A 14,329-nucleotide genomic window follows, 5' to 3' on the forward strand; every position below is an offset into this window, starting at 1 on the left:
ATAGAGAAATAAACCAATAGAAACTGTCTCTGAGAAAGACCTATGACAGCTGTGCTAGAAAAAACTTTAAAACAATTGTCTTAAAGATGCTTAAAGAACTAAAGGAGGCAGGGTGTGGTGGCTCACGCCTATAATCCTAGCACTCTGGGAGACTGAGGCGGGTGGATTGCTCGAGGTCAGGAGTTCGAGACCAGCCTGAGTAAGAGTGAGACCCTATCTCTACTAAAAATAGAAAGAAATTATCTGGCCAACTAAAAATATATATATATAGAAAAAAAAATATTAGCCGGGTATGGTGGCACATGCCTGTAGTCCCAGCTACTTGGGAGGCTGAGGCAGGAGGATCACTTAAGCCCAGGAGTTTGAGGTTGCTGTGAGCTAGGCTGACGCCACAGCACTCACTCTAGCCCAGGCAACAGAGCGAGAAAAAAAAAAAAGAACTAAAGGAAAGCATAGAGAGAGTTAAGAAAATAATGTATGAACAAAATGAATATTATATTTTGTTCATACAAATATTATTAAATGTTAATAAGGAATATTAATAATTCATATTAATAAAGAATATTAATACAGAGATAGAAATTCTAAAAGAAACAAAACAGAAATTCTGGAGCTGAAAAGTACAATAACTGAAATGAAAAATTCCCTACGGGGACTCAAAGGCAGATTTAAGCAGGCAGAGGATAAATCAATTTGAAGATATGACAATGGAAATTATTGAGTCTGAGGAACAGAAAGAAAATAGATTCCAGAAAAGTGAACAGAGCATAAGAGATTTGTGGAACACCATCAGACTGACCAACTGACACATTGTGGGAGTCTAGAAGGAGAAGAGAGAGAGAAAGGAGCAAAGAGAATGAAGAAATAAGGGCTGAAAATCTCCCAAATCTGATGAAATATATATGCTCAACAATCTCCAAGTAGAATGAACTCAAAGAGACCCACAATGAGACACATTATAACCAAACTGTCAAAGCCAAAGACAAACAGAGACTCTTGAAAGTATCAAGAGAGAAGTAACTTATCACATACAAGGGATACTCAATAGATTATCAAAAGATTTCTCATAAAACGTTCTGGAGGTCAGAATGCAGTGTGCTGATATATTCAAAGTGCTAAAAGAAAAGACAAACTCAATCAAGATTCCTATATCCTGCAAAAGTGAGGGAGAAATTAAGATATTCCCAGATAAACAAAACCTGAGGGCACTCATTACCACTAGATCTGCAATTGGAGAAATGCTAAAGGTAGTCCTGCAGGTTGAAGTGAAAGAACACCAGTCAGTAACTTAAAAGCATATAAAGAAATAAAGATCTTATTAAAGGCAAATACATGGGCAATTATAAGAGCTCATGTCATTATAACAACAGTGTTTGTAACTGCACTTTTTGTTTTCAATATGATTTAAGACACCGACCTATTTTCTTTTAAAAAAGCAATTGTTACTCTAAAAGCTAATGTTACTACTGCTTTTTTTTTTAACTACACATTTTCCTACATAACTAAAGAGACCAGTGCATTTCTAAAAATGATTAGCTTATGGTTTTGGAGATACGAGGTACAAAGATACAATTCTGTGACAACAACCACTGAAAGGAGTAGGGTCGTAGATGTAAAGAAGAGTTTTTGTATGTTATTTAGGTTGAGCTTGTCTAAATGTATATTCTAAGTGTATAACTTTATGATATTCAATGTCATTGTCCTGGTACCCACAAAGGAAATAGGTATAGAATATACACAAAAGTAAATGAGAAAGGAATGCAAACGTTTCACTACACAAAAATCGACTAAACACAGAAGACAGTAATGCATGAAATGGGGGACAAAACAGCTATAAGGCATAAAAAAAACCAATAGCAAAGTGACAGAAGCAAGTCCCTTCATATCAGTCAACCTTGAAAAGAAAGAAAATTCTGGCACGTGGTACAACATGGATGAACTTCAAGGACATTACACTAAGTGAAATATGTAAGTCACAAAAAGACAGATACTAAATAATTCCATTTATATTAGGAAATAGCATAGTCAAAGTCAAAGAGACAGAATGTAGAATGGTGGTTTGCAGGGGCTGGGGGGAGGAGGGAATGGGGACTGCTGTCTAATGGGTGCAGTTTCACTTTTGTAAGATGTAAAGAGTTTTGGAGGTGGATTGGTGGTGATGGCTGCAAAACAATGTGAATGTACTTAATGCCATTTAACTATACACTTGGAAATGGTTAAGATGATAAATTCTATGTTGTGTGCACTTTACCAAAATTAAAAATTAAAAAGAAAACTCACCAGAGGATATAATGGGGACCAAAATAATGATAAAAGTAATAAAAGAGCAGCATTACATGATGATAATGATATGTTTCTTCAAGGAAACACAACAATCTTTAATGAGTATGAACCTACCAACAGAGCGGCAAAATACATGAGGCAAAAAGTGATAGAACTTCAAGGAGAAATAGATAAACCCAGTCTTATAGTTGGAGACTTCAACACCCCCTATCAGAAATGGACAGATCCAGCTGTCAGAAGTCAGCTAAGGATGTAGCTGAACTGAAAAGTATCATCCATCAACCAGATCTAATTAATATCTAGAAAATACTTCATCCGATGACAGCAGAATGCATGTCCTTCTCAGGCTCACATAGAGTACGTTCTGGGCCAGGAAACGTATCTCAACAAACTTAAAAGAATAGACATTACACAACATGTGCTCTCAGACCACAATGGAATTAAACTAGAAATCAGTAACAAAAAGATAACTGGAAAAACCCAACCCCAAAACTCTTAGAGATCAAACAACACATTTCTAAAGGCCAAAGGAGAAGCCTCAAATGAAATTTAAAAATACTTCACCCTCAATGAAAATGACAACACGATTTATCAAAATTTGTGGAATGTAGTGAGAACAGTGCTTAGAGGGAAATGTACAGCATTGAATGTATACATGAGAAAAGAAGAAAAATCCATAATCTAAGCTTTTACCTTAGGAAACTAGAAAACGAAGCAATTTAAATGCAAAGTAAACAGCAGAAGACAAGAAAGGAATAAGAATTAGAGCAGAAAATCAATGAATTTAAAAACAGGAAATCAATAGAGAAAAAAGCTGTTTCATCAAAAAAGATCAATAAATTTCAAAACCTCTGGACAGGTTAACTAAGAAAAAAGAGAGGAGACCCAAATTACTAATATCAGAAATGAAAGCAGAAGAGCCATCACTATTGATCCCATAGACATTAAAAAGATGATAAAGAAATATTATGGACTCTTTGCCCACACATTTAAAAACCTAAGTGAAATGGACCAATTCCTTGAAAGATACAATCTACCAAAATTCACACAAAGAGAAATAGATAATCTCAATAAGGCTGTAACTATTTAAAAATTGTATCAATAATTAATGATCTTCTACAACAGACAGTTCCACTGATGAGTTCCACTAAACATTTAAGGATGTAATTATACCAGTTCTCTACAATATCTTATAGAAAACAGCAGCAAAAGGAATACTTTCTAACTCATTCTGTGAGGCTAGCATTACTCTAATACCAAAACCAGACAAAGACACGGCAAGAAAGGAAAGTATAGACCAATATTCCTCATGAATATAGATGCAAAAATCCTCAACACAATATTAGCAAATTGAATCCAACAATGTATAAAAAAATTGTACACCACAATCAGGTAGTATTTATTCCAGGCTGATTCAATATTTGAAAATAAATAAATATAATCTATATACTATATAATCTATCATATCAACAGGCTAAAGAAGGAAAACCACATGATTATGTAAATAGATACAGAAAAAGTATTTGACAAAATTCAGCACTCATTCATGATAAAAACTCTTAGCAAACTAGGATTAGAACAGAACTCAACTTGATAAATGACATCTACAAAGAACCTACTGCTAATATCATACTTAATGGTGAAAAATTAGATGTTTCTCTTCTGAGACCAGGAATAAGGCGAGGCTATCTGCTCTCACTACTCCTATTCAACATTGTACTGAGAGTTCTCGCTAATGCAATAAAATAAGAAAATAAAATAAAGGTACACAGATTGGAAAGGAAGAAAAAACTGTCTTCGTTTGCAGATGACAAGGTTATCTATATAGAAATCTCAAAGAATAAACCCAAAACCAAGACAAAAGCAAAGCCCTCTTGGAATTAATAAACAATTTTAACAAGCTGCAGGATAAAAGTTTAATAGACAAAAGTTAATTGCTTCCTTAAATTCCAGCAATGAAAAAAAAGAAATTTGAAATAAAAACATATATCATTTCCATTTGCACCAAAAAATGAAATACTTAGGTATTAAACCCAACAAAATATATGTAAGATCTACATGAGGAAAAATATAAATCTCTGAGGAAATGAAATAAAAAAAATCTAAGTAAATGTGGACTTATTCCATGTACATGGATAGGAAGTTTCGATAGTAAGACGTGAGTTCTTCCAACTTGATCTTTAAATTCAATGCAATCTCATTTAAAGTTCTAGTGAGTTACACTGAGTATACTGGCAAACTGATTCTAAAGTTCACATGAAGAGGCAAAAGACCCAGAATAGCCAACACAATACTGAACAACAATGTCAGGGGTTTGACCTGACACTACCTGACTTCAGGGTTTAGTAAAAAACACGACAAAGTAGGCTTCATCCCAGAGATGCAGGGGTGGTTCAACATACGAAAATCTATAAATGTAATTCACCACGACAAAGTAGGCTTCATCCCAGAGATGCAGGGGTGGTTCAACATACGAAAATCTATAAATGTAATTCACCACATAAATAGAAGCAAAAATAAAGACCATATGATCCTCTCAATAGATGTAGAAAAAGCATTTGACAAAATTCAACACCCTTTTATGATAAGAACGCTTAACAAAATAGGCATAAACGGGACCTACCTAAAAATAATACAAGCCATATATGACAAACCCACAGCCAACATCATACTGAATGGAGAAAAATTGAAAGCATTCCCACTCAGAACTGGAACCAGACAAGGTTGTCCACTGTCCCCATTACTTTTCAACATAGTATTGGAAGTCCTTGCGAGAGCTATCAGGCAAGAGAGCAGAATCAAGGGTGTCCAAATAGGGACAGAAGAAATCAAACTCTCACTCTTCACTGAAGATATGATGTTATATGTGGAAAACCCCAAGGACTCAACCAAGAGACTCCTGGAATTAATTAATGAATTCAGTAAAGCCTCAGGTTATAAAATCGATACACACAAATCAGAGGCATTCATATATGCCAATAATATTCAATCGGAGAACCAAATTAAGGACTCAATACCCTTCAAAATAGCAACAAAGAAAATAAAATATCTAGGAATATGTTTAACTAAAGCGGTAAAGGACCTCTATAGAGAGAACTATGAAACACTAAGGAAGGAAATTGCAGAACACGTAAATAGGTGGAAAACCATACCATGCTCATGGATTGGAAGAATCAACATTGTTAAAATGTCTATACTACCCAAAGTAATCTATAGATTCAATGCAATTCCTATTAAATTACCAACATCATTTTTCACAGATTTAGAAAAAATAATTACACACTTTGTATGGAATCAGAGAAGACCCCGTGTAGCAAAACCAATTTAAAGCAATAAAAACAAAATGGGAGGCATTAATTTGCCAGACTTCAAACTATACTACAAGGCTGTGGTTCTTAAAACTGCCTGGTATTGGCACAAGGGCAGGGACACAGACCAGTGGAACAGAACAGAAAATCCAAATATAAAACCATCCTCATATAGCCATCTAATCTTTGACAAAATAGATAAAAACATACTCTGGGGAAAAGAATCCCTATTCAATAAATGGTGCTGGGAAAACTGGATAGCCACATGTAGAAGACTGAAACAGGACCCACAGATTTCACCTCTCACAAAAATCAAATCACGGTGGATAACAGATTTAAACCTTAAATGGGAAATGATTAGAATTCTAGAAGAAAATGTAGGAAAGACTCTTACAGACATTGGTCTAGGCAAAGAATTTATGAAGAAAACCCCTAAGGCAATCACAGCAACAACAAAAATAAATGAATGGGACCTGATTAAATTAAAAAGCTTCTGCACAGCCAAAGAAACAGTCACGAAAATAAACAGACAGCCTACAGAATGGGAAAAAATTTTCACATACTACACATCAGATAAAAGACTGATAACAAGAATCTATTTAGAACTGAGGAAAATCAGCAAGACAAAATCAAACAATCCTATCAAAAAGTGGGCAAATGACATGAATAGAAATTTTTCAAAAGAAGATATGAGAATGGCTAACAAACATATGAAAAAATGCTCAACATCCCTAATCATCAGGGAAATGCAAATCAAAACCACAATGAGATACCACTTAACTCTGGTGAGAATGGCCTTTATCAAAAAATCCCAAAACAATACATGTTGGCGTGGATGCGGAGAGACAGGAACACTCATACACTGCTGGTGGGAATGCAAACTAGTGCAACCCCTGTGGAAAACATTATGGAGATACCTTAAACAGATTCAAGCAGACCTACCATTCAATCCAGCAATCCCATTATTGGGCATATACCCAGAAGAACAAAAGTCATTCTATAACAAAGACACCTGTACCCTAATGTTTATAGCAGCACAATTCACAATCGCAAAGATGTGGAAACAACCCAAATGCCCATCAGTCCACGAATGGATTAGTAAACTGTGTTATATGTATACCATGGAGTATTACTCAACTATAAGAAATAACGGTGTTACGACATCTCTTTGGTTCTCCTGGAGAGAGTTGGAACCCATTATATTAAGTGAAGTATTGAAAGAATGGAAAAACAAGCATCACATGTACTCACCAGAAAATTGGTTTCCCTGATCATCAACCTAATGCACATCGGGGAAGGATACCAATTGGATATCAGACTGAGACGGGGGGTGGGGGCAGGGGAGGGGTGTATGCCTACATGACGAGTGCGTTGCGCACCGTCTGGGGAATGGTCATGCTTGAAGGTGCTGACTCGGGTAGGTGGGGGGAGGGGATGGAGGTATGACTACATGGTGAGTGACAGGTGCACTGTCTGGAGAATGGACACACTTGAGGCTCTGACTTAGGGGGATGGGCGGGACACGGACAATGTACATAACCTGAGCTTTTGTACCCCTATGAAGAGCTGAAATAAAAAAAAAAAAAAAAAAACCTACAGTAATCAAGACAGTGTGGTCTTGGCAAAACAAGAGACAAATAGGTCAATGGAACAGAAATAGACCCACACAAATGTCCTCAACTCATCTTTGAAAAAGGAGAAAAGGCAATTAGATAGAGGAAGGATAGCATTTTCAACAAATGGTGCTGGAACAACTAGACATCCCCAAAAAGATGAATCTAGACACAGACCTTATGCCTCTCACAAAAATTAACTGGAAATACAACATAGACCTATATGTAAAATACAAAACTATAAAACTTCTAGAAGGTAATATAGGAGAAAATCTACATGACCTTGGATTTGGTGATGAATTTTTAAATACAGCACCAAAGGCATAATCCATGAAAGAAATAATTGATAATCAGGACTTCATTGAAATTAAAAACCTGTACCTCGTAAGAGACATGGTTCAGAGAAGGAAATGACAAGATATAGACTGGAAGAAAACATTTGCAAAACAAATATCTTGGTAAAGGATTGATAACAAAATGTACAAAGAACTCTTAAAACTCAACAATAATAAAACAATCCAATTAAAATGTGAGCAAAAGATCCAAACACACATCTCACAAAAGGAGATATTCAGATAACAAATAAGTACATGAAAAGATGCCCAACATCATATATCACTAGGAAAATTCAAATTAAAGCAACAATGAGATACCATTACACATCCACTAGGATGGCCAGAATCAAAAACACTGACAAAACCAAATTCTGACAAGGATATGGAAAAACAGGAACTCTCATTCATCGGTCATGGGAATGTAAAATGGTACAGCCACATTGAAAGAAAGTTTGGCAGTTCCTTATAAAACTGAGCACACTCTTGACATATCGTCCAGCAACTGTGCTCCTTGGTATTTACCCAAATGAGTTGAAAACTTATGTCCACACAAAAACTTGCGCACAAATGCTTATATCACTTTATGAATAATTGCCAAAACTTAGAAGCAACCAAGATATCCCTCAATAGGTGAATGATGAGTAACTTGTGGTATATCTATACCACAAACATTATTCAGCAAAAAAAGAAGGAAATTACCTAGCACTGGAAGACATGGAGAAAACATAACTACATATTTATAAGTAAAAGAAGTCAGTCTGAAAAGGCTATATATTGTAAGATTCCAACTATACAAGATTCCAGAAAAGGAGAAATCTATGGAAACAATAAAAAGATTAGTGATTGCCAGAGGTAGTTTATCTAAATGTATACTGCCCAAATAAAATAACAACAATGGCTCATGAGGTTTTAAATATATATAGAATTGAAATATATGGTAATAATAACACAAAAGGTCACAAGGAGGCATAATAAAACAGTATATAACTAACAAGCTAAGAATGAAGAAAATGGAATAATATACAACAATCCAAGAAGAGGCAAGAAAGGAGAGAAAATCAATCATCATAAGAGATGGGTCAAACAGAAAACAAATAGAAAGATGGTAGGTAGTGTTTAGATGTATCAATAATTACCTCAAGTGTAAATGGACATAACAGATAACAATCACCACACTGGATTTAAAAACAAATTTTAAATATAGCAAGAGCCCTATGCCGCTTACATGGGAGACGCCTTAAATGTAAGAGAACAGGAAGGCTGAGAGTAGAAGGATGGAAAACATGTCATACAGACACTACTCAGTAGCAAACAGATGTCAACTCGGTGATGTCAGACACAGCAGACTACAGGACAAGAGGCGTTACTAGAGATAAGACGGCATTTCCCAGCGATAAATGATCGTTCACCAGGAAAATATGACAATTCTAAATCTGCATGCACCAAATTAATAAGCTTTAAAATATGTATAGAATTTAACAGATATAAATGTAGAAATAGACAAATCATATCTATAATCATAGTGTGAGATTTTAACATACCTCTCTCAGTAACTAATTTCTTTGGTTATTAGAAGATCAGAATTGGTTTTATGGTTCTTATTGACTTTTTGTGACTGTATATGGAACTGACTTCATACGTTTTGTGTGTTTTTCCACTAGCATGTTGCCTTTTTGCTTATTGACTTGTAAGCCTTCTTATTTTAAGATTTACTTTACAACATAATGCTGTAAGTTGTTCTTGCCAGTAATCTTTTTATATTATTTATGAGTTTTACAATGTTTATGAAATACAATCTCAACATTTTATGTGATGTTTTCTCCATTGTTTTCATTCTTCAAACCTAAAAGAGTGTGTTTTGATAGATTTATTTTTCCCAAGACAGGATATTCTAGTAAGTCTTAATATTGACACTATAGGTTCAAAGAAATTTAACTGACTTAAATAGAATCCTTTCAAATTGGACTGAAATTATTTTAAGGGTAATCTTTCTTTCCACCTAGAATGATGTTCCTTCCAAATCTTTATTTATTTGACAAATGTTTATGGAGCTTCTGCTAAGCGCCCGGTACTCTGTGGGGAGCTGAGGCTAATGCCGTGATGGACACGGGCCCTCCACCACGTGCCTTCTGCTAGGCAGAGAGCGGCAGCAAACAGACAGGCAGAGAGGTGTGGCAGGTGGCGAGGCCTGCAAGGGAGAAAGATGAAGCCGAGGAGGAGGACTGAGAAAGACACTCCAGGTGACATGGCAGGTGCACTTGATCCACTGGCAGGCTCTTGTCTTGTCCTTCAGAAGGACTCTGCCGTCATCTCTCTCTATGTGCTACCTCTGAGCGTCCACCCTTCCACATTACAATCATTTGTTAGCTCCGACTCCTGGGAACTCTTCAGATTAGGATAAAATTTTATGTAAAACCATACACCCCATGACTCCCCAGTCACATGTTAGCTATTCAATACATGGTAGTTAATATGAACTGACAAAAAAAAAATAGAGGAAAAAAGCTTTTCTTAAAGATTAATTCTTAAATAAAAAGTGGTAGATGTTATTAATGTGTGGCTCATAAAATGTCTATCCAGCCTAGATTGCTCTGGCCACCAAGGAATGCCCAGACACTGGAGTGTCCGTCTCAGCATGTTCCTCAATCTTGGCTGCAAACAAGAATCTCAAAATTGCTACGAAATGTTTCTGATACCTGGCTCCATTCCCAGAGATTCTGGCAAAATTAATCAGGAACTAGGCCTGGCATGAGTGTGTTTTTAAAATCTCCCCAGGTGACTCTTATGGGCATCCCAAATACCATGTGGTAGTGCCATGATTACATTTTAATTGCCATCACAAGAAGGTATCAGTCCCAGGCATACTGCTAGGGCCATGTCAGAGCTATGACAATTCTTACGCCAATTATTTCTTCCCCACTGGAAAATGCATATCTGTACACAAGAGAACCAGCACGCTACCTGGCTCGTTAGATATTTTACCAATGAGCAATCACTGCTTGCTTGCAACACACCTGTCACAAATCACACATCCTAGTGTCTACTGAGAACACTCCACCCAGGCAACAAGGCCTGTTGGTTTTTATCTTTAATTCAGTTCACTCATCATACTGTCTCATTACTTAGAACATTTACCATGTCATAATAGGGCTGTCAAGGGATGATCCCACAGTGTCCCTTTTAACAGGAAGCAGAAGCTAGATTTCTGGGCTTAGCAGAACCCACCAGACAGTGGTGCTCTGGCTACTCCTTTCTGAGATTAAAGATGTAGAATGGAAAACAAATGGAGTCTTTCTCCAGCCTTCCTCAAGGAGACAACGTAAATACCACCTGGCCTGCAACCCTCATGGCAGCCTGCAAGGTGGCTCTGGCACCCCAGAGCGCTATCCAGGCCCAGGCAGGGCTCAGAGACCCCCTTGGCACCATATGCAACAAGTGCTGTTGAACTTACAAAGAACGGAATCAGGCCAGCCGCCTTGTCTCTCTGCACGGCCTCCTGCAGGGCAGAAGCACACATGGCATAGTTGCCGTCTGAAGGGATGGCTTTTAATTTCACTCCACCAATTAATCCGGCTCTCTCCACCGAGGAGTGTGCCTGGAAAGGAAGCAGAGGTTAGGGCTGTGCGGCTGTGCTCGTGCAGCTGCTGCCAGGCCCTGCGTCTACAGAGAGCAACCACGGTTCCCACACAGGGCGTCTCTCCCACGCCGGCGGCAGAACTGCTCCCCCGCCCCGCTCCCTGCATCTTCAGGAAGACCCTTATTTCCTGGAGTCGTTTCTATTCATATGGAATCCTGCTTTTAAATGTAATGAATCAGGCGCTAATAAGGGTGAAGTGCTGGGTCAGTATCGGGGAAGTTTTCCATTCGTTTGTTTGAACTCAAGAGCAGGTGAGACTCTGGAAAGTACACCTGGGAGGTGGACTCGAGATCCCAGGCTCAAATTTGGGCCCTGCCTCTCACTTGGGGGCCTTGGGCGGCTCGGTGGCCAAGCTCGGCAGATGCGTCTGGAGAAAAACCCGCGACGAGGCGCCAGCCCTGGACGGCAGATCCATCCTCTCTCAGAGCTTCTTTACAGTCCTGTCTCACGAAAGCTGCCACCTCCCACCCTGCAACTCCGTCCCCACCTCTGCACCACTGTCCCTCGCTCAACCCTACAAGGGGCCTGAGATCAGAGAACTTAAATTGCAGATGAACACAAAGCAGGTCCACGCTGGCAGGAATGGAAAGGGAGCCGGTCTCGGTGAGCTCTCAACACATTTAGTTTCTTCCCACCTCGACCTGTCCAGTTGCCGACCGGGATCCACTCCTTCCCTTCAGCACAGGACTCTGTCTCAGTGATACCTAAAGAACTGTCTTTGGATGTGAAAAGATGCCATGTGGTTTTGTCTTGTTTGAATTGGACATAAAACAAAACATTCAGACCTTGAAGTCTTGTTGGGACTTGAGGCCACGTGCCCCCAGCACCCTCACCTGATCGGATGCGTAGGCCACCAGCTTCTCCATGATGGCGGCCGGCGTCAGCTCCGGGGAGGCCGCCTGCAGCCGGCGGGTCACTTTGGTTCGAGCAGCCAGCAGGGCAACCAGGGTGGCTTCACTGGCACTTCCCTAAATCCAAGAGAAAAATCCAAACGTTACTCAAATATACCAAAGGAATCGGTATCTAAACTGTTGGAATACATACTATGTTGTGTCCGTATTTTTCTTAAAGGACGAATCTGAAATGGCAAAGTTCACTGTCCTTGCACAGGAGAAAACTAACACTTGTGAACACCTGAGACTGCCACGTCCGCTCTTAGTGTCAGTTTGACCTTGCTGGTCTGCTTTATGCAATGGTGACAGCGAACACTGCTGAGCACTTGGCGCGCGGTGGGTGCTGGGAGGGCTGCCTCGCAGGCGGCTTCTCACAGGCCCCCCACGGCCTGGCCCGGGAGCTGCTCACAGCCCATCCGAGGAGACCGGCCCGGGCATCGGCGTCCAAGCCCAGCTGCGTGTTCTGTTCATAAACACTCGGACAGAGCGATTTGTTAATAAAATGAGGGTGCATTTTCATTGAGACTCGGAAATGCCTTGGAGGATTTCTCTTAATCCTTAGTGATATAGGTTGAATTGTGTACCCTAAAATTCATAGGTTGAAGCTCCAACCCCTAGGACCTCAGAAGGTGACCGTATTTGGAAATAGGCTCTCTAAAGAAGTAAGTAAGCTAAAATGAGGTCTTATGGCTGGGTCCTAATCCAGTCTGACTGGTACCCTGATAAGAAGAGGAAATTTAGACCTTAGACCTGTGAATGCATGCAGAGAAGACCCTGAGGACACAGGGAGAAGGTGGATGTCTGCGAGCCGAAGAGAGAGGCATGAGGAAAAGCCACCCCTGCTGACACCTTGATCTTGGACTTCTAGTCTCTAGAACTGTGAGAAGACAAATTTCTGCTGTTTAATCCACCTAGTCAGTGGTATTTTGTTATGGCAGCCCTAGCAAACTAATGTCAACAATTTATTTTAGCAGAGTCGTAAAGAACTGTTCAAAGTTCACTCCTTTGAGGTTGGGTGGGGCAGTAAAAGATAACGGATTCAGTGCCTGCTATGTTATCCCATTTAATTTGCAAATAATCCTATTTTTGTATTTTCTCATCTTCAGGTGGGGAAACTGATGGTCAGAGAGTTAAATGCCCTGTCCCACGTTGGCAGCTGGCGTGGGGCATGGCCAGGGGGGAGCCACACCTGCCTCTTCTGGGTGTCCTGGGCCCCCACATCTGTGAGCGTTTTCCCTCCTAAACAAATCCTAGAGGAACTCCATCAACGGCCCAGTATTAACATTAGAAAGGACAAGTACAAGAAGGTATCTTTTTGTTGACTATGAGAAAGGTTTATAAGATTATAGAATTTTACAGGGAAATATATAATAATTAAATAGAAATGCTAGCTTTCCTCATTAACATTTTATCCTCTCTTCATTGATCCTGATTTCCCATTTTGATTTTACCATTCCACTACTTTTACTTACTCTTTTGAGCCAACTCATGCTTTGGGGAGACGGTTGATATTTAAAGGTTAGTACATTTATGCGTGTCTCTAGCTCTAACGCGTGAGTTCAAATACACAGATGCCAAATCCTCTTCATTCAGCATCTGGCGTGGGAACCTTGTTTCCCTCAGGCCGTATTTCCATGAGCAGTGACTTTAGACGTGGCTTTGGCCAGGTTAAAGAAACCTGGCAGGCAAAGGCACATCAGCCAGCCCAGGAAGTGCAGCTCCCCCACTGCACAGGTTCTGCCCTCCTCCCACGCACCCCAGCATCCCTCCCACATGGCTTGTTTCCCGGCCCCGCCAAACCCACACACATTTTGTTATCGTGGGTTCCTCTGTTCGCACTGGAAATGCAACATGAAAGCCCATTGAAAGGCGTAGCCCCCGTTCCCACCCTCACCCAGGTGTGACTGCAGCTTCCCCATCTCAACTCTGCCCTCTGCTTGAAGCCTCCGGAACCCAAATGTTTGTTCTCTAAACCAAATTCTAATGAAGGCTTTGCATAGCCGTGCCAGTGCATCATGGGCTTTCCTCTGGGCTCCGTCCTCGTCCTGAGAGGAAATTCCCCTTCTTAAGTCAACAAAAAGTATTTGAAAATAGAAAAGTGCAAGGAAGAAGTTGTCAGCAGAGCATCCGGAGCCACACAGCCGCAGCGCGGCGTGGAGGCAGAGGGGCCTCGTGAGCAGGTCTCACTGAGGGAAGCGCCGGGAGGGTGGCCGTGGTGGGACAGCAGGGAGGATGGCTTTGTGGGCCGGCAGCACAGTTG

The 14,329-nt window shown here is 39.8% G+C and overlaps 1 protein-coding gene across 2 annotated transcripts in view; it reads right to left on the minus strand.

The window, feature by feature from the left end:
* DDC (dopa decarboxylase) overlaps positions 1-14,329 on the minus strand; it is an 80,103-nt gene that overhangs the window by 41,846 nt on the left and 23,928 nt on the right. For both annotated transcript variants that reach the window (XM_045564733.1, XM_045564734.1), the window contains exons 5-6: positions 12,010-12,144; positions 10,991-11,134 (exon numbers count right to left, since the gene is read on the minus strand). In XM_045564733.1, the coding sequence (XP_045420689.1) occupies positions 10,991-11,134; positions 12,010-12,144 (279 nt within the window). The remainder of the gene's footprint in view (positions 1-10,990; positions 11,135-12,009; positions 12,145-14,329) is intronic.

Source organism: Lemur catta, chromosome 11, assembly GCF_020740605.2.
Source record: "Lemur catta isolate mLemCat1 chromosome 11, mLemCat1.pri, whole genome shotgun sequence".
Lineage (NCBI taxonomy): Eukaryota > Metazoa > Chordata > Mammalia > Primates > Lemuridae > Lemur > Lemur catta.